This window comes from Panicum virgatum, chromosome 6K (assembly GCF_016808335.1).
Source record: "Panicum virgatum strain AP13 chromosome 6K, P.virgatum_v5, whole genome shotgun sequence".
Taxonomy (NCBI): domain Eukaryota; kingdom Viridiplantae; phylum Streptophyta; class Magnoliopsida; order Poales; family Poaceae; genus Panicum; species Panicum virgatum.
Genome location: NC_053141.1, coordinates 3,438,493 through 3,461,726, shown reverse-complemented (window position 1 = coordinate 3,461,726; position 23,234 = coordinate 3,438,493). Strand labels below are relative to the sequence as shown.

The following is a 23,234-nucleotide window of genomic DNA, read 5'->3' as shown; positions in this document are numbered from 1 at the left end:
TGATTTTTGTGTTTTGTTCCATTATATTTTGCAGGTCACCAAAGTATTGAACAAGAATGCAAATCGGAAGGCATTTTGAGTAATTAAAAGCAAATATATTTAGCAGTTGGGAGCACATATTGAGTACATTTTGCAATTTTGATTCACATATGCAGCAATGAAAATTGTATTCAAATTATCACGTAACTTTCTAGGTCTGAAAATTATGTTCTGAGATGTATGATATTGCATGATATTTTTATGTTCTTTTATTTCCCTGAGGAGCTGATGCTGTGCCTAATGAAGTGCCTGACAATCTGTCTGTTGCCTGATATTTGTTGTTCTATGATCCTTGATGTTGCTGCTTATTATTTGCATAAACCACATACCTGAAGATTTTCTAAACTGCTTGGGAGAAAGAACGAATTTGCTAGCAGTGAATTGAATGATGTTTTTTTTTTTTGTCTGGGCTGCTGGTAGCATTGGAGAAAGGATGCGGGAAGAAAAAATATAAAAAAGCAAATTTACCATAATAGAAAAATGTGCTAGTCATATTGATTAGCTTTCCTAATTAAGGGCGGCCGTACAACTGGCCAAAATTACGGCCGGCCGTACGTTAGCCAAGTCCAAGAACTAAACAAGGCTTATAAGCTGAATATTACAAATGGCGTGAAGAAATATTACAATCTTTTAGTAGTAATATGTTTCGTTACATAACCCAGGTAACGGACACAATAAAAAATGACTAGTACTTTGCGCGCGCCTTGGCGCGCCCTCGTGTTGTTTTTTATGAGTTAAGCGAAGTTTAATAGCTTTTGCGTGTAATAAGTGTGTGTATAAGAAATGGATGCTAGATTTGGTTGTCGCCGGCGACATTGGCGTAGCACTTAATGACCAATTGGGACCTCTTCTGGAAGAAACGGCGGAAGCCAGAAAATAAGAAGAAAGAAGAGGTAAAAGGTTAGTCACTCGAGATGATATATTTAGTATTAGTTTGTAATCAAGTACGAAGAACAGGATCATTCCTAGAATATTGAAGGGTACGGAACAAAGATACGAACATAGGTCCAAAGAATAAAAATAGATGGGGGGAAGGATCGACCAAAACAAAACATTTGCGAAGAGGAGTTGGCCAAAAGTACTCTGGCAAGGAAATGTATCTAACAAAAATTGAAATGCAAAAGATAACAAATCTAGATGATGTTAGGTTACACGCACAACAATTCGATCTGTATCGCGCAAGACCATTGATCTATGGAAAAATTACCAGGAAGCAGATAAGGAATTCAGATTGAATGTTACGAATCTATTGTTGTAGGAATGTTAAATTTTAGTTAAAAGTTACCACCAATAAACATTTGCTGCTACTGCTATTGGTTGAAGAAACATACGGTATTTCAGAAGCAAGCATGATAGAGGTCACAACATATAGGAGAAACATAAATAAAATGCAGGGAAACCTTATATTGATGGAATTTCTCTGAAACCTTATAATGATTAGATGAGGAACTTAATGCTACAGCGTCCACTGCCAGATTATTTTTTCAAGAGAAGTGGTCAATTGCTTAAGGCATGACATATATTGTACATCAAATGATTAGGATAAGATGGTAGAAGCTCGAAATGTTCTGAATACACTACCACACACTATGAAACTTGAGAAAGAAGTGAACTCTAACAATACCTTCAGTGTTGATGGCCACAGCTACAATCTTACAAAGACATATTAGAAATTCATAGTTCTTGCTGTTCTTTGATTCTTCATGGCAAGGTTGTTTTATGCACTGATAAGTTGGTTCCCTACCTGACTATCAAAATATGTCAGGTGCTTAGTGTCCTAATAAATAAGATGCATGACGATATAGGTCATTGGAGTACTCCATCTGACCTTGAATTCATTGGAAAATAGTCTGCACAAAAATGGCATCAAGGTATTTCACTTCCGTAATACTTCTTAAATGTTTATTCTAAATCAAATAGTCCAGTCAAGCGGGAATTGAAACTAAGGCACTAATGAGATATTTTGTATTTCAAGCTTCAAGGTCAGTGAAAGGAATTTGTACATGGAACATAGCATAATTCAGAATAATGGATGTTTGGTTGGTGACAGCAAAATTCAATGCGAGACCAAATATCCAAGATAATGTACTCAATAGGAAGATATCTAAAACGAACTGCTCCAACATCATTGTTCTCATGGAACTGGTAGTGTAATGGTAAAAGTATGTGGATATCTAGAGCAGCATTTGGTGAATTAGAGTAAACATTTTGCAATAAACTACAACAATGATGTATGCAGAAAAGTGATAAAAAAAATACATTAGGCTGAAAAAGATGCCATGGTCACACCTTGATAAAATCCAAGGCATAAGTTTACATGCAACTAAGTTCAAATGGTATACCTTCTTTGTACCAAACGTCTGTCTAGCTCAAAGAATGAGACAAGCTTTAGTAAGGTATGCCCACTAATAATATACCCTCAATGGAACTCGCAGTTTCCTCCCTGTCCAATTAATAGAAAGAATGTATTAACATTATATTTGAAACAGAGACATATAATTATAGCCCAATTCATTCATAGTTCCATCCAGGTTAAACGCAGATGATGGCCAAGAATAGCCTCAGGTGAGGTCCCTGATGTGGAAGGGTGAAAAATTAAACAATTTTATTTCTAGGCAAATATAAGTCCTTCACATAGAAGGCATGTGAAGGACCAGATGTGATAAGCCTCCCAGATATTTCTCTGTCTCATCCCAAACCAAAATTGTGGAAATATTTATCGAGTAGCAGCCTAGCAGGATAATAATGTGCCAAATAGTAAACTTTCTTATGGAGGTGTTAATATATCCACTATATTACTGGACTCCATAACAATCAACAGATCTAGTATTATAATGTTTTATCAGTTGTTGGATTGGTTTAGGAGAGGCTACTTTAGTAATTAGCATTTGGAGCACTTCTGTTGAAATTCAAGCAGGAAAGATTACACCTGGCAAGCTAAAACAATATGCTTCACATCTCAAAGGTCTTTATTACATACATAATATTGCAGCAATTGGTTATAGAAACATGCAAAAAAATGGGCTACCTGAAACAAAAGAATTTCAAGACGGTTTAAGTAAACAACATAAACATGAGAAGCAGGAAGGCATGGTCCAAGGACACCTTTCCAATTAAGCAGCTTTCAGCTTAAAGTCCACATAGATCCAAGGGCATGCCATGGTTCACACTCAGATACATGGGAATTATTAGGTGCATCTTTGACGTATGTTGGTCTATCCAAAAGGATGGTTGGACTTAAAAAATGGTAAACAGATCATCTTTTGATTTCATACACATTCATATATATTTGTGAAATGTAAAATGAAAGGCTCACATGGTTTCTGAAGAAACAGAAGCAACCAAAAATCAGTGAAGCATGGTAGCCCTTAACTAATTGGAAGGCTTAATAGTTCTAGATAATCATACGACATGCACTTCTAATTGTGTTTATATTACTGAATGAGACAGAACAATCTGTATTCTAAATCCTAGAAGTGACTATTATATCTTTTTGTGAGTCTGAGAAGTAAGAAGTGAACCTGTAAGAGGCAGCCATCTTCCTCAGAGGTATCTACGCATAAGCCCACAACAGAATTGGCATGTTCCAGACGACGCCCGCCCAAACGTGCAGAGGTGGGCTGGTATGGGCAGAGCACATGATAGTAGGATATTACTCAGACAATCTGCCATGAAAATCAAAAGAACGCGATACATGGGAGGGGGAGGGAAGGCAAGGCTAGAGGCGCACAAGGAGAGTAGCAACTGCTACCTGGAACAACACGACCTCCAGCCGTCCAGCGGCTTAGTCTCTGCCGGGGTGGGCACCTGCTCGTTGCTGGCGTCGCTAGCAATGAAGCCGGCTGCAGAAGCGCCGAAGAGCTCAGCCGCGGACCGATCGTGTCGCATTGGGAGCACGGGGGAGGACCACAATCGAGTGAGGAAGAGGAGTGGAACCAGCGCAGCAGAGGACGTGGACCTCCGCGCAGACTCGGAAGCGGCTGGCACGGTGGCCGCTCTTCGCCTCCTGCTGCAGCTGCTCCTCGGACACGTCGCTCAGGGCCCCATTGGTGGATGGTGGCTGCCTCACCGTCGATTGGGCTTGGACGGATGGATTGGTCCGTTTCCCCGTCGAGGCGCGGCACGGCGGTGATGGCCTCGGCGAGCCTGGCGGCTCGACGCTGCAGCGTTAGGGGCATGTCGCCGACCTGCAGGCTGCATCCCCATCTACACCTTCGTACTGCTGTCCTCCTCAGACCTCTCTCAGCCTTCCCCTTGACCTCTTTTCCCTTGCCATCGCCCCCATCCTCTATGACCTCCCACTTCTCCTTATCCCCCCATCGCCAGCGCCAGGTTGACCTCCCTGCGCTTCCCGACGGCGGGATCCGGCTTTGGCTCTGGGTTTGCTGCCGCCGCCTCGAGCTCCGACTCGAGAAGAGGAGAGGGGTCGGGGCCGGGGCCGAGGCCGGGTTTGCGCGTACGACAGTGAACTGCTGCGGCAGGGCGGCGGCCGAAGTGGCGTGGAAGCGGGTGTGGCCAAGGCGTTAGGCCACGGAATCACGAGGAGGGAGGAGGAGATCGGGAGCGGTTGGGCGCCGGTCGTAGCCAGGACCGGCGCGCTGGCGGGGAACACTAGCCTAGCAGGGCGGGCAGGGGAAAAGGGGGCGCCGAAGAAAGAGCCCACGGTGGAAGCGGAAGTGGGGATGGTCGGGCGGCGGGGGGAGCAGCTATCGCCGCCGCCATCAGCACCTTTGCCATGGAAGATCCGGAGCGCCGGCGGGGGAAGCTCACAGGGAAGACGCGAGAAGGTTCCAGCCAATGGCTGGGGAAGAGGGGGAGAGAGTGGCACCACGGGCCGTTGGATGGACATTGTGCGGAGCACATCATTTCTGCTATCGTGGACACTCTAGAATGGCCAGGAGCGGTGCGCAAATAACATATAGAAATAGAAATTTTACCGTGGCGACTGAACTCCTAAGTATGCTGAATCATTCATGCTGACATAGGCATTACTAAGCTCGATTTCAAAGCAAGCGTTGGGTGATCCAACAAACAAGGCCCTGAGCTCCTCGTCACAAGTTTCCTGCCCCCAGGGATGCTGCGACAGGTTCCTGAACCTGCCAAGCTCGTCTGCAACCTCCCTCATGGATGGCCTCTTCTCGCTAGCCATCTCCAGGCATCGCTTCGCTAGCTCCGCCACCTGCTCGATCAGCTCGATGCTCTCTTCTCCTTTTATCTGTTCGTTCAGTATCTCTCCAAGCCTGTTCTCACTCACGGCCAGGAGGAAATGTGCTGACAGATTTTTCTCCTCATCGATGACTGAAGGTTCGTCGCCTTCCTGCAGGTAAGCAGCTCGAGCAGGACGACACCGAAGCTGTAAACGTCGCTCTTGCTCGTCAGCTTCGAGGTCTGCATGTACTCCGGGTCGAGGTAGCCGTAGGTCCCCTGGACGAACGTGACGAACTGGGCCTCGTCCGTCGGAGCCAACGTCGAGGCTCCGAAGTCCGAGACCTTGACGGTGTAGCTGTCGTCGATGAGGATGTTGGCCGATTTCACGTCGCCGTGGATGATCGGCGGCGAGGCCGAGGAGTGCAGGTAAGAGAGTTCTTCGGCGGCCTCCTGCCCGATCTTCAGGCGCGTCGCGAAGGAGACGCGTGGCTCGCCGTGGGGGTGGTGCTGCCGGCCATGGATGAGCTGGTGCAGGGTGCCGTTGGGGATGAACTCGTAGACGAGCATCGGGACCTCCACCTCGAGGCAGCAGCAGTAGAGCTTGACGACGTTCCTGTGGTTGATCTGGGACAGGATGAGCATCTCCTTCCCGAATTCCTTCTCCTGCCTCTCGCTCATCAGCTTGCACTTCTTGATCGCGACTGATCTGCTGTCCTTTAGAGTTCCCTTGTAGACAGTGCCATTCCCTCCCTTGCCGAGCACATTCCGCTCGTCGAAATTACCGGTCGCCTCTTCGAGCTCTGCTTTGGTGAACAATGTGAAGGACAGCCCCTGTTTTGACTTCATCTCCTCTAACAGCAAGAGGCCCCCGTGCTGCTTGAAAAACCTCTTCTTCGCAGCGGCGAGGCTCCTCTTCTGGTGGAACAGGTAGGCGCAAAACAAGATCACTACTAGCACGACTGCGGCAACGCTAACACCTGCAGCAAGGTCGCAGAATCAGATAGGGATGGGGACATGGGGTCGAGGAGATGATCGAGCAAATAATTCAGGTAGTAAGTGAGACGACCTACCGATCAAAAAGTTATTAGATTTGTTGATGGGTGTGCAACGCCTTTCTCGAGTATCATACACTGTTTTATGCGGACAAGGGGTGCACATATATGATCCTATAACATTAAGGCAGATTCCATCGCAACTGTGAACTTCAGCGCACTCATCAATATCTGCAGCAGCAGCAGCAGCATACTTTAATGGTATAGAAATTAACAAAATGAAGATGATACCAACTGTTGAGAATTCAGGCTTTCTTCGGATGACTAGAAATCTCCATGTTAATTGAAGAGGGTGTTTTTTTTTTTTACTCCACGTGAACTTGGAACAGATTCCTAGAACCATATGTGGATGTGAAAAAAAAAGCATGACTTAATCTTTTTTTTCTTGCTGTAAAAAAACAAAGAAAGACATCAAGTATCCCACATTTGGGGTGGGGGCCAATTGAATCTTTATGCAGGCACAATTTTATAGAAAGATTTGTTCTCGCCAGTAATCCAGAGTGACTTTCAGTTTTTGTCAGAGTTTTCACTAAAGTGCAGACCCAAATCCTGATTGTTAGTGAGAAAAAATACTGTTGCACAACGAGAAGAGCACCATGTAGTAGCAAAAAACATAAGTGGCATGTAAATATTGAACGACAGCTTTACTATCCATTCCACTGTCTTATACTCTTATTACGGTTAGTGATGGGTAACAGAAACAAGCGATGTGTTTAGGCATTGCTATTCAGTGAAGTATGGAAAGTCAAAATACAGAGAAGGATTCTGCTCTCCGGACAGTCTAAATGCCTAATAGTATCAGAGATCAGACATGCAAGACTCAGTGCTGAGTATATTCTCTTCAGGAGGGTTATTCATTTTTTCGAGTGGACTGATTCATGCAGCATAAGTTTCCAAAGAATGTTCTAAATTTGAAATATCAGAAAAATTATGACTCATAGCATAAATTTCCCAGGATCAAAAGCTCTTATTGGAAAGGAAACCTGCTGTCTAGTTATGAGTATTTTCCAAAGTGCGATGACTGTCAAACCAGAATGATTTGGATAAATAATGTATAAGCAGAGAGACAGAGAGAGAACCTTGACAGCCATACGGTATATATGGATTCCCACAAAAGCCCGGCATACATTCGCATCGATAACCAACATTACCATCTGCTGAAGTGACATCCAAACATGTACTATGGTGGTCAACACATCCATATCCCGAGGAGTTTTGCAGTGCCTCCTGACAGGTCAGATTGGCAAAAACCCATTGCACAGAGGATGATACCAAGGAACCGATATACATGCCAGATTCCTTCTGTGCATCCACTCTAAACATCTGCTGTGGAGTGTACTTGATGCCCATAAGCCCCTCACTGACATTGATATACGTCACCTGATGCCCGTCATCAAACTGGAGACTGGGAGATGTCCCATTTGTGCATTTGAGCTGAAATTCCTTCCTTGCTGAACAGCCTTCTTCCAGGCCAAAAGGGTAGGGAACAGCGATGTTACCACATGATCGAAGGCAGTTCACCTTTTGTGCAGCAATCGAATTATATCCTGTTTTTTGACAAAAGAAATTCATATATGTTTTCTATTAATTGCAATAAGATTATCTCCAGCAGGCTTACAACCTGCTTTGGCTCAATGCCTTGTAACTCCACACTTTCATCCTCCGGCTAGCCGGCATCTATGGAAGTTAATTCAGGTGGGGACTATTCGTCCCCCCTGGTGTTTCCCTCAAAAAAAAAAGATTATCTGAACTTGCACAAATAAATGATTAAACAGCATGGAAAGAAGTACCTTTATCATCAAGCAGCGAACATCCATTGGGTATGTATGGGTTGCCACTGTACCCATCTTCACAACCACACTGATAACCAGCAGGGTATGATGTGAAATGACTGTCGTCGTAGCACTTGCTATTTCTACTTACACAGGCATATGCTGTCCTATTGTCACCCAAGGCGCTGGCACATGTCGGTTGATCCATAATTCTCCACGAGATGCTCGCAGAGGCGTAGGTTACCTTGATGCTGTCCCACAGTGCGCTAGGGGTAGTGAGCTCGCGGCTACTGTTGAGGACAAACTTCAACTGGATGGCGCTGAGATAAGTACTGAACTCGATGGAGCAACATCCGGTGCCATTGCAGTTCTGCTTGGCCACCTCGTCCGTGATTCTTGTTGCATCAGGACAGGTAACCGTACAGAGCTTCCAAGTTGTACTCCTGCTCCCTTGGCCAACCCAGTACGCATCGAAGTCACAGCCTGTGAAGTCACAGCGGCGTCGCTGCCACGGCCAGGGGGGGACGTTCGGTAAAGGAGACGCCGACGGGGTCCTGGCCTGGCTGGCCGGCGCGGCGGCGCTCCGGCGAGCCACGGCATGCAGCCACGACCTGGGGCGGACGGTAACGCCGACCGGGGGTGGACGGTATTTCAAGTACCGTCCACCCCTGGGTCTCTGCCAGCCGTCGGATCGGTCACGTGCGGTCTGGATCGGACGAGGCGGCGGCGGCGGTGCTCGAGCTCGGTGGCTAGTATCCGCCGGTCGACAGCGCGAGAGAACTCGTCCGGTTAGCTCTGGGCAAGTTTGCAACGCCGCGGCACGGAAGTCCGATGGCATCCATCCAGGACCTTCATCACCTGCCGACGCTCATCTCTCCAGCTGCCTGCACTGCAAGAACTAATCCTCCAAGTCGAGGCCGGTGGAGACCCGCCGGAAGAACCGGGTCAGCGGCGACGACGTCCTGTTGTCGCGCCCGGCAAGCACGCGGCTGCTGGTGTGGCGGACAAGCGGTGGCCACGCCGGCCAAGCCACAGCTGGAGGCTCTCGTCGATGGCGGTGGCGGCGAGGCGCGACAGGACGCTGGAATTCGTCATAGACTGGCTGATCGGTGCGGCGGCGCTCCGGCGAGCCATGGCATGCCGCGGAGGCGGCATCGCGGCCACGACCAGGGGTGGACGGCAAGCGAGACGACGACCGGGGGTGGACGGAATTTGAAATACCGTCCACCCCTTGGGTCTCATCCAGCCGTTTGATCGAGAACGTGTGGTCCAGATAGGGGGAAAGGTTCGCCACGCCCAGGGACTCGGTCGTCGTCCTTGGTCTTTCGGCAGCCGCGGGAGCTGGATGGTTGCCACGCGGGGAGACCGTCGAACGGCGTGGCGGCGCCGTGGCGGTGCTCAGGCTCGACGCCAAATGTCCGACGATCGACGACGACCTCGACGACGGCGCGGCGGCGGTGCTCAGGCTTGAGCTTCTCAGTCGGACGGAGGAACGGGTCGAGGGCAGGCCGCTGCAGCCGATGGCGAACAGCCGAACAGGCGGACGAGCAACGGTGCCACGAATGTCCCTGCTGTGTGCGAACTGCGAACCCAGTCGACCTCGACGCAACGCCGCCGTACCGAGACGGCGCGAGCGTCCGGCCGATGACGTGGGAGACCTCGCCGCTTCATTGTTCGAGGACGTCGTGTCGCGCGCCCGGCGAGCAGGGAGCTGCTGGAGACCACGCCAACCCGGAGGCTCCCGTCACTCGCGGTCGCGGCGAAGCGCTACAGGACGCTGGAGGTTGTCCCAGAAGGTCAGGCCGGCGCGGCGGTGCTCCGGCGAGCCGCGGCATGCAGCGGAGGCGGCGTCGCGGCCACGACCAGGGGCGGACGGTAAATCAAGCCGCGACCTGGGGTGTGGGGTGGACGGTATTTGAAACACCGTCCGCCCCCCGGGTCCCTGCCTGCCGTTGGATTGGCCACGTGCGGTCTGGATCGGACTCGGTTCGCAGGCGCAGGGACTGGATCGTCATCCGCGGGCCATTTTGGCAGGCGCAGGAGCTAGGTGGGCCATGCGGGGAGGCCGGACGGCGCGGCGGCGGCGGTCGGGCTCGAGCTTCTCGTCGGACGGAACGAGCCGACGGCACACCGCCGCAGCGGATGGCGAAGAGTGGCAGCGTCGGCGGGTCTGGCACGGCGGCGCTTCTAGCTCGCTGCCAGCGGCTAGCTGAAGCTCCGCCTCGCGGATCTCCCGTCTCGCGCGTGTGTCTCCGGACGACGGGTGGAGGCAGCAGCGCGGTGGCCGCGCATCCAGGGGACGGCCGGACCTCCGCCGTCGACCGCGTCGCGGAAAGCCAACATCTCGCATCGGCCGCTGCGTCCACATCAAGGGTGCGCGGCGTCTGAATGTCTGATGAAGCGACGCGTCCGGCGGCGCGCGGGACGACGACAGCCAGCGGCCTCACGACGCTGCCCGCTTTGAGAAGGTATTAGCCAAACACTCGAGCGACCTCGTGCCTTGCCGATCTCCTGTGCCGGACTTGGTCGCCGCGCCGCGCCGCGCTCCAAATCCCGACCGGGGGAGGACGGTGTTTGAGATACCGTCCACCCCTTGGGTCCCCGCCAGCCGTCGGATCCGCCACTTGCGGTCCTGATCGGGCGAGATTCTCACGGGCAGGGGCTCGGCGGCTGTCGTCGTCCTCAGTAGTCTGGCAGCGCACGGGGAGCTCGGCGTCGCCGTGCTGGAGGCCAGATGGTGGCAGCGCGATGCAGCGGCGGGCTCGGTGGCGAGTGTTCGCCGGCCGACGACGCGGGAGACCTCGCGCTTCATCGCTGAACAGAACCTCGCCCGATTAGCTCTGGGCTAAATCGCCATGGTGCCACGAGGATGCATGCAATGGAGGGATTCGTTTCCTGCGAATCCGCCGAGGCTGAAGCCAATTTTTTTAAAATATATATATATATATATATTAATTCAATGCGCATATGCCATTCTGAGATCACGTTTGATCTTTTGCCAGAAGCTGCCGCGCAGCCGCAGATGTGATGGCAGACCTGTCAGTTGGTCCGATCACCGGCCAGAGCGACCCCCCGCTGCACGAAGAGGTGACGTCGTCAAACGCCGGGCGCCCCTGGCCTCACGCTGTGTCAAAGGGCCGACGCTGGGAGACTGGGAGTGGTCACAACTCACAAGCCTGATTAGCTCCGCCAGCCATCATCTCGGCCATACGAATCTACGTATCATGATCAACCAGGATGTAACAGTTCCAGTGGCTTTTCTCCTCTATACCTTTAGACACATCCCACATGCCGGCGATACGAACGAGGCATTGAACATCTCGAGCCAACAGTTCGAGCACCACACTTGGCTAGAACGAAGCAACAACGCACTTCCCGATGATCAACGTCAGCCTGGGTTGGAATCAGAATCACGCAGCCACTCGAAGCGAAACCCATGAGAAGGAACGAGGCAAGGAGCACCTCCTGCTCTAACAACATAGCTCTGGACACACCCCGAAGCCAAAAGTGACGGTGCTTTCCAGCAACCATCAAAATGAGCCTGTTGGAATCGAACCACAGCGCCAACTGACGCTGAACAAAGCGAAACCAAGTAAAGGAGGCATCTCATCTCATTCTTCCAACTAAAACAACCAGCAGGACCCCGAAGGAATGAAACAGCCATCCCGGGTTGCTTTAATGCTTTTCCAGCCAGCAATCCCCCAAAGCCAACCAGGCATGCAAAGACTATGCAACTCCCAATCTAAAAGAATGGATCATGATGAATGCATAAGAGGGCAGAAAACTCTGGGAGCAGGAACCAAGCACGAGGGCATAAAACTCTGGGAGCAGGAACCAAGCACGAGACTGTCATCGCCAAACACAAAAAGCTCATCTATTCAACAAACCGACCGACACAGCAAAATTACAACCCCCTGTTTATATTCTTCACAAGCAAAAACTAAACTCAGGTCCATATTAGCAACTTCGTTACAGGAAGGTGGAGATAGCAAAAACAAAAGGTAACACATGTCCCAACTTAGCATGAATCCTGGCGTCCGAAGGGCACCATTCACATTTATTCTCTGCATAGACAAGCAGTAGGCCGGTCGGCGACCAGAAAGACAATGGGCACCATCAAGCCGAAACGCTCTACTGGGTCTTGAACATGTGGCGGATCAGGTCGACGACACGGTTGCTGTAGCCCCACTCATTGTCGTACCAGGAGACGAGCTTGACGAAGTGCTCGTTCAGAGCAATTCCAGCCTTGGCATCAAAGATGCTCGACCTGAGTGGAAACAATGAAATGATAATTGAAATACAGCAGAGAATCACCAGACTTCCTTGAAGCAGGGTGCACTAGGAAGTGTAACAATAATCCACTGATTCCTAAGAGGATCCAAAACACAATTCAATACCTGCTGTCACCGGTGAAGTCAGTGGAGACCAAATCCTCCTCTGTGTAACCCATGATACCCTTGAGAGGACCCTCAGATGCAGCCCTGCAAAACCAAAGCAATAAAATCAATGATGTTTTGTGATCCCAACCAATAAATGAAACATGAACCAAGAAACCTCGGTCCACATCAAACATAGCAAATGTATCATGCCAACACAAGAAATTTTAAGACATTCACAGAGGTTAATTTAAAAATAAACGAGAAACTACTCACTTGATAGCCTTCTTAATGTCCTCATAGGAAGCAGCCTTCTCAATTCTAACGGTGAGGTCAACAACCGAGACATCCACAGTGGGGACACGGAAGGACATACCAGTGAGCTTGCCATTCAATTCAGGAAGAACCTTGCCAACAGCCTGCAACACATTAATAGAAAAGTCAGCATTTGGAATTTCAATCAAATTTACTAGAATATGTAATAGATACTATCACATCAAGCAGTATAATGAGGTGGAGTAACCAAACCATTTAAATAAAAAGAGTATTGGTTGCATATCATGGTATCAGTTAGCACTTGTACAGCAGTCATTTCAACACCTGGATACCAATGTATGTGCATGCTCATTTAGCTATGTTACTTCAGCTCAGAATGGACCACAGTATATAAATTAATTCACAGAACTAAGTAAACCACAAAACACAGTAAAGCAAGTTATCACATTTCTACCACTAATTGTCAGCCAAACCAGTAGGTCAGATCAGTTTTTTTCCTAACAAGTTACTACAGAAAAAAGCAAGGAAATATTAGCTCACAGCATACAACATTGCGAGTTTATCATATACCTTGGCAGCACCAGTGCTGCTGGGAATGATGTTGAAGCTGGCAGCCCTGCCACCTCTCCAGTCCTTGGCTGATGGCCCATCAACAGTCTTCTGGGTGGCTGACATGGAAGTATGATGCTGTCATTTTACAGCCAACTACAAGTACCTTCCCAACAATGCTAGTACAGTACAAAAGATTGGTCAACAGCAAAAAAAAAAACTCACCAGTAATGGCATGAACAGTCGTCATCAGACCCTCAATGATACCAAAGTTGTCATTGATGACCTGGTTTATGAAAATAGACATCATTAATTAATAACCAATCCGCATCAGAAGAGCAGGAACAACTAATAAAAGCTCAAAGATGCGACAACACACCTTAGCGAGGGGAGCAAGGCAATTTGTGGTGCAGCTAGCATTGGAGACAATGTTAATATCTGAGGTGTACTTGTCCTCATTGACACCAACAACAAACATAGGGGCATCTTTGCTTGGAGCAGAGATAATAACCTTCTTGGCACCACCCTATTATACGAAGGAAAATGCAGCTATCAGAAACAGGCAATTGGAACTTAGAGAAAGCATTAGAACTTATGTAGAAGGGGGAAATCACACAGTTCAAAAATAATTTCTTGAGTATAAACTACATACATGTATGTATTTTCCTAATCATGACACTAAACTACCTTGTTTCGGTCTCCCAGCATCTATGCTTAAAACAGCAAAAACTAATAGACATTATACAAACCGGTATGACTAAACAAGAGTAAATTCCAAATGATACTACAGCATGTCAGAAGCAAATGAACAACTCAATTGGGAACCAAGAAGCTACCATTAAGCACAGGCCAGACATATTGCAAGTTAAGAAATATGAAAAATTACTCCTAAAAATTAAGACACCATTTTGTTAAGCCCAACTAAGTTGGCCATCTAATTTGTCATCCCTGCAAGCATATGAATGAATTCCCCTAAATGCATACATTCAGAAACTAGAGAGAACATAAACATAATACACAAACGAACTGCAAACTTATACCTTCAAGTGAGCCGCAGCCTTCTCATTGTCAGTGAAGACACCGGTGGACTCCACGACATAGTCAGCACCAGCCTCACCCCATGGAATCTCCTCGGGGTTCCTTACAAATTCCAAAAACCCAAACATCAGCTCACAGCTTGAACAGAAAGCTTAATCCATCTCTGACTGAATGAAGCAGTAACAGGGGCTACCTGATGCCAAAGACGGTGACCGGCTTCTCACCGAAGAGAAGGGTTTTGGAGTCCTTGAGAGTGATGTCACTGTGCTTCCAGTGGCCGTGCACGGTGTCGTACTTGAACATGTAGGTCTACACAAGACAGTTTGTGCATAAATCATGAGCACAGCACAAAAAATTGACAATTCAGTACCCTAGCAAGACTAAACACAGAGCGAAGCAGTAATCTCAAGCTGTGCGTACACAGAACTAAGCACAAAGAGGAGCACTAGATACCAAGATGTACACATACCCACTGAAAGGATAATAAGATCTTATAATTAAGCGACAATACCAGCAAATCCCCGCAGATCCGTGAAATCCTAGTAACTCTGGAAGCAACGATTAACCACTTGAAGCACGCTAGCTCACGAATCGGCGCTAAACCCACCCCAAAACCCCCCATAAACCAGCAGATCTACACACGGCATGTCCGCAACGAGCAAAACTCACAGATCGAGGCGCTTACCATGTAGTCGGTGGTGATGAAGGGGTCGTTGACGGCGACGAGCTCGACATCCTCGCTCTGGAGGGCGACCCGGGCCACGAGCCTGCCGATCCTTCCGAAACCTGAGCCCAATCACAGACGCGGACGCGCGAAAAACCCAATCAGATCAGTCCAGATGCAACCACACCCAGACCAAACGAGCACGAACTACAAGCACGGGGCACAAACTCACCGTTGATTCCGATCTTAATCTTGCCTGCATCCCCAAATCCAGCCAGCGGAACGAAAAGCAAAAAGCAAAAGCAAACAAGTCAGCAAAAACCGTCTCGGCCAGATCGTGAATGGAGCGGAAGGGAGGAGCCGCTAGGCGGGGAGATCCGGCGCGGGAGAGAGGAATTACCCATGGCGAAGGAGTGCTGCGAGATCGACGAGACGGGGGATGGGAGATGCCGCGAGGGGAACTGTCTAGAAGCGGCGGATGGGGTGAGGTGGGGAGGAGGGGTTTATGTGGCCGCCCTTTATAAAGCCAAGAGCGAGGCGAGGCGACGAAAGGCAAATTTATAATTGTAAATTTAATTCATAATTCAATAATGAAAGGAGAAAGCGAAATGCAACTTGGAAAGTGGCCTGGTTCTAAACAAATGGGCGCAAAATAATTCTGGAACCAGGTGCGGGGGTGACCTGGCCGGGCCGGCCTTTCTCCGGAAGGCGTGGGCGGGGGTGAGCTGTCCCGATGACGTGTGGGCCCGGGTGTAGAAGAGGCCCACGTGTCATTGGTGGGGACGGGGAATCCGGGGTAGGCGCGCCGCGCTGCCCGCGTGTGGCTTGTGGCGCAAGAAGATGTGGAAAGGCATGTCTCGCCTTTCTTTCTTTCTTGGGGAACAATAATGCCGGTAAAGAAACCCAACTAGTGGAAGTTTTTTTATTATTTTTCTTGAAGGAAAAGAAAAGAAACGGAATAGTGGTGGCTCTGCTTGAGCCGGCGTGAGAGTAACTCCAACAAATTGATCTTCTTTTTTTTCTTTTTTCTTTTTTCTCAATATAAGGAATTGATTTTGAAAAAACCTACTCCGGCAAATTGATTTTTCATCTTCTTTTTCCTTTTTTTTTCTCAATCCCTAATAATTTCACTTCAATCTCCAATAAAAAATGGAGACATCACATCTCCTTTTCTATATAGAAAGAAGAAAAAATCAATCTGGTATAGTACTTTTTCCATATATATTGAAATTGAAAAATAGAATTTTTTTATATGGTGAGAAAGAGAAAAGAAAAAGATTGGAATTTGCTCTGAGGTGTGCACGACACACGGCCATGGCCGGTTGTGGTTGGAGTTGGAGATCGGGACGTGGCGGACGGAAAGCGGCGGGGAACAGTGTGGTCCGTCGGCGCACGGGAAGTGTTCGGCTTGCCCGGACGGCGAAGGACGACGGCATCGAATCGGCGAGCGTGTAGATGCTTTGGTTTGCTTTTTTTCCGCGCCATGTTTGGTTACCCATCAAATTAAGATTGCACAAAAAGACGAATGTTTGCATGGAGTATTAAATAAAGTCTATTTACAAAAAATTTGTAGAAATGAGTGTAAATTTTCGAGACGAATCTAATGAGCCAAGTTTCATCATTATTGGCTACAGTGATGCTACAGTAACCGTGCTCAATCATCCTCTAATCATGCGGTCAAATGCAGCATTAACTAGAGCAACTGCTACAGTACCATAGTTGTGGAGATAATTTTGTAATTAGACTTTATTTAATACCTCTAATTAATAGTCAAAACATCGTTTCTCTCTCGTCAAAACATTTTCACGTTTAATCCAAACATGACCTTTAACAAACAATCTTTTGTGTCAGAGCACACGTGTCCTCTGTCTCCCCTTGCCCGTTGCCATCTGTCGAGGGCACTTTCGGGATTCGGGGACTGGATCGGTGACAGTCCACGTGACAGCAGCGACGCCAGCGCCTTTTTGCTTAGATGTCCCATCAAGCTTGCACAAAAAGACGAACGTCCGCATAAAGTACTAAATAAAGTCTATTTACAAAAATTTTTTAGGGATGAGTGTAACTTTTCGAGACGAATCTAATGAGTCAAGTTTCATCATGATTGGCTACAGTAATGCTACAGTAACCGCGCTCAATTATCCTCCAATCGTGCGGTCAAAGGCCTCATTTGATAGAGCAACTGCTACAGTACCATAGTTGTGGAGGTAATTTTGTAATTAGACTTTATTTAATACCCCTAATTAGTGGTCAAAACATCATTTCTCTCTCATCAAAATATTTTCAGGCCACAACCAAACATGGCCCAGGTGGCCGCGGCGGACCCCGCCGCGCCTGGCGTCCCGTGCCTCGCCGCCGTGGGGTCCCCGGCTGGCGGATAATCCCGAGGCTGCCACGGCGAATATGCTCGACACATTCTTCCTCCCCTGCTTCTATATGCTTCGGTCACTAGTCCCCGGCGGGGCAGGTGACCGAGTCCCCGGCGGGGCAGGCCGAGGCCAGAGCAGTGATTTTCTCCTCACCCGCGCCCACCTGGTCACCGCGGCCGACCCTGAGGTTGGAACACGTCCGCGTCAGGGCTCGTGTCAGGTTCCGGAAACCAAAGGCCACAAGACCGCCGCGGCCGCGGGTTCCGAATCCCGCCGGCGGCGACCAGCCCGGCGCCACGTTGTGTTGTGCGCTCGCTGCTCGGTCTCCTTTTTCTTGTGCCACCAGTTTGCTGACGTTCTGCACGGGCGTCTGGAAGCTCGCGGCGTTTAGAAGGCGTGTCAAGAACGGAAGGGGAAACGAAAAGGATGGTCCGGTCAGCTTGTTCTAGGCGCATCTCACAGGAACGGTCGGCAGAAATCAGAATCTTCTTTTCTTTTGCAGCTTCGACTTTCTCAGCTCGCTGTCAATCGGTGTTTTCGTTAAGCCTGCTCCTGAAAGTCTTATTGGTGAAGTGAAGCTCGATGTCATGCCGGCGTCAGGAGTCACGGGCGAGGACCGTGGAAGAAGCTGCGGCTATTTGACTTTTATTTTCAACAAAAAAAAATTTGTTATAATGATTCCTTGCGCTTGCTGCAGCCTCGCAGGGTGATTACGTATGCAAATACTACAATTATGATTTGTCATTGTTAAACCTCACTGGTTCTGACGAAATCAAACTGACTTTGGGTGTGCGACCCTTAAAAATAGAACGTTTTGATTTTAGGGAAAAAATAAGATAAGGCCCATGGTGAATCCCAAGTGAAAAGCTAGCCCACCATAAGTTTCAGGCCCACTCCTGGTGATATCTATGTAAAATTTGGTGTGCCATGGGCTGGACACGTTAGCGAAGCCCAAGAAACAAGAAACAAGAGTCATCTGGAATACTAGCATAGTGACCATGCGTTGCTACAGGAGTTTAAAATTTTCAAACACAATATATGGACCATAAAAAAAGTATGGTTTTGATCTTTCTCAATACATGCATAGAAGTCCATAGCAAAGAAGACAAAATAATCAAAATTAACATGTATTTTATTGATAAAATATGATGCTCATATGATTCGGAGACGCACGCAGGATTCAGAGACCACATACTTTGGGTTCTTTCATCTCGATCAAGAGCAACCCCATATTGTACTGATATTCATGCAACTGCAGATACACATAAACAGAGAAGTAAATAACTATTACATTAATGACCAAAAGCCAATCAATTGGAGGTTTAAAATTAAAAATGACTCATAGCAAATAACCTGCAATGAGGAAATAAGAAATCGGACAAAGAATCAAAATTGCATATGAATGTAGCACGGGATAAAAGGTAATCACAAACTTTGTATAGCCGTTGGCATGCCTTCTTTTAAGTGATATTTTTGTTATAGTTCTTTCCGCAATTACAGTTTTTTCAAATCACTGAAACAAACATGGAAAAATATTTAACAGGTGTAAAAAAAGTCCTATTGCCCTGGAAGTACTGCTTATTTCACAAGTATTTGATCATTGGGCCATCTGAAATTTTGCTTATGTCCAGAAGTGGTGCATAGTAAACCCCTCGCTCCATCATAAGAGCATCTCCAACCAAGACCTCATATGCTCTCTCATTCTACTTTTGAGGGTCCAAAGCAAAAAAACGGCTCCAACGAAACTCTCATCCGACCCCCGACGGATGAGAGAGCCCTCATTTCCCCGACGTCCTCCCAGATATAGGAGAGAGAAAGGAGCTCTCTCATCCGGCAACTTCCGCAACAGCTCCGCCTCCCGCGCCGGCGCGGAGCTCTCCCGCCAGGTACGAGTTCTCCCCCTTCCTCGTGTGCCCCCATCTTGCTGCTTTGGCGCCGTAGCATCAGGCCATGGATGTAGATTTTAGGGAGAGGGACAGAGGGGGCGGACCTCCGCCGGCGCCACTGGGGGCCATTCCCGCGCTGGACGAGAGGGCCAAGAGCTCGTATGTGCACGGCACGCGCAGATCTGCACGTCCGTGTTGCCCCACGCGCAGATCTGCTCGCCCTCGGTGAAATCGAGATGGGGGAGGGCCGTGCGCGGTTTCCTGATTGCCGTGCTTCTTGATTGGGTTCGTTGCCGGCCGGTTCCGCGAGATGCGGCATGGGTGCGCTGCGAACGGAATTCAAGCGCCGCCTACTCTCTCCCCACGCTGTTATTGCTTGCTTTTTTCTTTAGAAAAGACGGGACAAAGAGTGTGGAGGGTCTGGGTGGCGCGGGGCGTGGCTGCCGAATTCCTTTTGACGGCCGGCCTGCCTAATTCTTCTATTTGCCCCTTGCGCCATTGCTTGAGGCCTGAGCTGCTGCTCCCTCTGGCCTCTGCCGCCATAACTTGGATGCAGGCTGCGCTGCCCTGGACTCCGCTGAGAGCATGGAGAGGCGACCATGCAGCTGGATTCTAGTGTTTTTGAGCTTCTCCATAATTATGCATTTGGATTCTAGTGCTGGGCTGGGACCCAAATTAATTAATCGGACCAGCATGCAGCTATCCATCCAACCGATTGGGCATTATTAAATTTAGATGGATGTGCTCTTGTAATTTGATTCGTACATGATGTGTTTGCATGGAGAGATATAGTTACATACATAAGGGAGATACAATCATATGTAATAAATAATTAATACATGTCTCCATGACGTTGCCAGAGGTGTTCGATTAGATCTTCTCGAAGTTGAGAGTGAGTTTGCACATTTCGTATAGCATGATGAGCTTGCATGAACTCATGGAATTCATGTGTGCGATTACGTTCTTCACTCAGTGAAGGTCTAACAAGCTGCCCAACACCATCATAGCGGAAGTCTTCATTTCCATCTCGCTCATCTTCAACGATCATGTTATGCATTATGATACAAGCTGTCATGATCTCTCTAAGGGTTTCTTTATCCCAAAAACGAGCTGGTCCACGAACAATAGCAAAACGAGATTGTAGAACTCCAAAAGCCCGTTCTACGTCCTTTCTAACGGCTTCTTGTGCTTGACAAAAATATTTCTTCTTATTCCCAAGTGGAGACTTCATGCTCTTCACAAATGTTGCCCATTTAGGATAGATGCCATCTGCAAGATAATAACCCATTGTATAACTATGACAATTGATTGTATAGTTAACTTGTGGGGCTTCACCCTCAGCTAGCTTTGCAAAAAGATGTGAACGGTGAAGAACATTGATATCATTGTGGGACCCTGGCAAACCAAAGAAAGCATGCCAAATCCATAAATCTTGAGAAGCAACGGCTTCGAGAATGATGGTGGGCTTATGAACATGACCTGTATATTGCCCTTGCCATGCTGTTGGGCAATTTTTCCACTCCCAATGCATGCAATCTATGCTCCCAAGCATTCCGGGAAAGCCTCTACTCTCACCGATTGCAAGTAATCTAGCTGTGTCATGCTCGTTTGGAGATCTCAAGTACTCATCTCCGAAGACCTCGATAATAGATCTAACAAACCTTCTAAGACTCTCTACGACAGTGCTTTCACCAATGCGAATATATTGATCCATAAAATCTGCAGGTACTCCATAACTTATCATCATGTATGCTGCACAAATCTTCTGCAAACATGATAACCCAAGGCGTCCATTCCCCTCTCTTTTTTGAACAAAATAGTCATCATGTTGCTCTACAGCTTGCACTATGCGCATAAAGAGAGAACGACCCATTCTAAACCTGAGGAAAGAAATACGAATAAGAAAACACAAGAAAAGAATAAACTGAGAATTTCGAAACCAAATTGGAGGATTGAATGCAAACCTGCGGCGAAAGAAATTCGGACCATAGGTCGGATTCTCTGAAAAATAGTCATTGTACAACCTCCATGCGCCGCCTACTCTGTCGCGATGAATATACTCTCGACCAACCACAGAACCGCCCCATCTTGGAACATTTCTAGCTTTGTATTGTGTGTGTGCTATGTGTAATGCTGAAAGGATGAGTTCGTCATCGTCATCTGACGACGACGAGGAGGAGTCCAAGCGAGACAAAGAACTCATTTCAGTAGGGGAGGGAAGAATGACTTGGTGTGGGAACCAGAAGGGTGGACATGCATATATATAGCGAGCTGAAAAATATAGCCGTTGGAATTATGACCGTTTGAAATATGACCGTTGCAAAATAGCCGTTGTAAATATGACCGTTGCAAAAAAAATCCGTTTCAAATATAACCATTCGAAATATGACCGTTGCAACAAATCCGACCGCTGAAAATATAACTGTTGCAAAATACTATTTCCTGCAAAATATGATCAAAAAAATGTTTATGTAAAACTATACTCATGGTAGTTGGTCCATGTCAATAAAATATGAGAGAGTTGAAAGTAAGGGGGCAAATATGAGGGGTTTGTTGGAGTACATTTTGAAGTAGGAGAGAGAAACTGGATGAGAGGTCCTCATATGGGAGAAATAGGGGGCCAAAAATAAGAGTTTGGTTGGAGATGCTCTAAGCAATGCTGCAACAGTTTCGTAACTAACTTTCTTTATGCTAATAAAATTGGATAGCAATACAGACTTTTAAAAAGCAGCATGGTTTAAAGTGAAGAACTGGATATCTACAGATTAAAGCGTTTTTTATGTTTACAGAATGAATACATTCTACAGGAACATCAGGAAGGGGGCACGAACAGCAGGTAGGGGGCAGGGGTAGGGGCAATATACCTTGGGCCGACGCCGAGTCAGGGAAGGAGCAGTCGGCGTGAGGAAGGGGGCTTGCAGCGCATCGGAGAAAAGGGCCGGCGGTCAGCACTGATGGCGCCGTGCAGGGGACCGGCGCCGATGGGGGTTGGAGGAGGAGAAGGGGGCCGGCACCGGTGGCCTGGGTGTCGCCAGAATCGGAGGCCCCCTCCGGTGGGACGCCGCGGAGGCCTAGGCGGCCGGGGTTGGCGGAGATCGGGGCGGCGTGCAGGGGACCGGCGCCGATGGGGGTTGGAGGAGGAGAAGAGGGCCAGCACCGGTGGCCTGGGTGCTGCCGGAATCGGGACGGAGCTGTGTCGCGGGCGGCGTCGGGATGGAGGGCGGGGCGGCGCGCAGGTGGGGTGGCGGCGGAGGGTATGGGTGCGGCGCCGACGGAGCGTATTTGGCGTGGGCGTGCGGAGGCGTGGGCGTGCCAAGGTTAACCTAACCGGTGGGAACCGGTCCGGTTTGACCGGTTACCGGTCAAACCGGTCCGGTCCGGTTCCGGTTCCGGCCGGTACCCAACCGGCCAAAATTCAAATTTTAAATTTAAATTCAAAAAATGAAAAATTTTCAAAAAATTCCTAAAAATACTTCAAGGTGTGATGAATCTAATGGTGTCAAATTTTCTCAAAAATTTATTCATTTAGTATAGTTTTTGGGAATTTAAAGTTAAATCAAAAAAAAAAGAAAAAAAATGGGCCGGCCCATGAAGGCCCACCGATCAAACCGGTCAAACCGGCCGGTAAACCGGTCAAACCGGTCGGTAAACCGGTAAAACCGGCCGGTAAACCGGTTGCACGGGAGCTTTTGAATTTCAAACCGGTCAAACCGACCGGTAAACCGGTCAAACCGGCCGGTAAACCGGTCGGAACCGGTTGCACGGGAAAATTTGAATTTATTTGAATTTGGATTTGAATTCAACCGGTTTCCACCGGTTACCGGCCTAACCGGTCCGGTAAACCGGTACCGGAGGGCGGCGGTAACCGGTTTCCGGTTGGGATTAAAAACCCTGGGGCGTGCAGAGGGGAACGGGATTAGGAAAGGTCCACATGTCTGAGAGAAGGAGAAGATCGGGTTAGGTCCACATGTCTGAGAGAAGGAGAAGAACGGATCCACCAGTTATTGAGGCCGTGTTTAGATGTTTTGCAAAAAAAATTGTGATGAAATTTTGCTAATTTGAAGTGCT

At 48.3% G+C, this 23,234-nt stretch overlaps 2 protein-coding genes, 1 long non-coding RNA gene and 1 pseudogene across 3 annotated transcripts; all 4 read right to left on the bottom strand.

The window, feature by feature from the left end:
- Positions 1-509: 509 nt before the first annotated feature.
- On the bottom strand, positions 510-8,579 carry LOC120711279 (annotated as a pseudogene).
- A 3,279-nt stretch (positions 8,580-11,858) lies between these two features.
- On the bottom strand, positions 11,859-15,567 carry LOC120711278 (glyceraldehyde-3-phosphate dehydrogenase 1, cytosolic). The gene is made up of 11 exons (XM_039996745.1): positions 15,315-15,567; positions 15,147-15,170; positions 14,936-15,036; positions 14,444-14,559; positions 14,253-14,352; positions 13,592-13,738; positions 13,438-13,498; positions 13,234-13,331; positions 12,664-12,806; positions 12,409-12,492; positions 11,859-12,278 (listed from the first exon to the last, which is right to left on the bottom strand). Exons 1-11 carry the CDS (start codon positions 15,316-15,318, stop codon positions 12,143-12,145), a joined length of 1,014 nt encoding a protein of 337 aa, XP_039852679.1. The 5' UTR covers positions 15,319-15,567; the 3' UTR covers positions 11,859-12,142.
- Positions 15,568-18,317: 2,750 nt separating this feature from the next.
- LOC120711277 lies at positions 18,318-22,472 on the bottom strand. The gene is made up of 2 exons (XR_005690233.1): positions 22,031-22,472; positions 18,318-18,532 (listed from the first exon to the last, which is right to left on the bottom strand). It is a non-coding gene; the product is annotated as an uncharacterized LOC120711277 (long non-coding RNA).
- LOC120711276 lies at positions 19,889-22,024 on the bottom strand. The gene is made up of 2 exons (XM_039996744.1): positions 21,131-22,024; positions 19,889-21,046 (listed from the first exon to the last, which is right to left on the bottom strand). Exons 1-2 carry the CDS (start codon positions 21,367-21,369, stop codon positions 19,999-20,001), a joined length of 1,287 nt encoding a protein of 428 aa, XP_039852678.1. The 5' UTR covers positions 21,370-22,024; the 3' UTR covers positions 19,889-19,998.
- Positions 22,473-23,234: the final 762 nt, after the last annotated feature.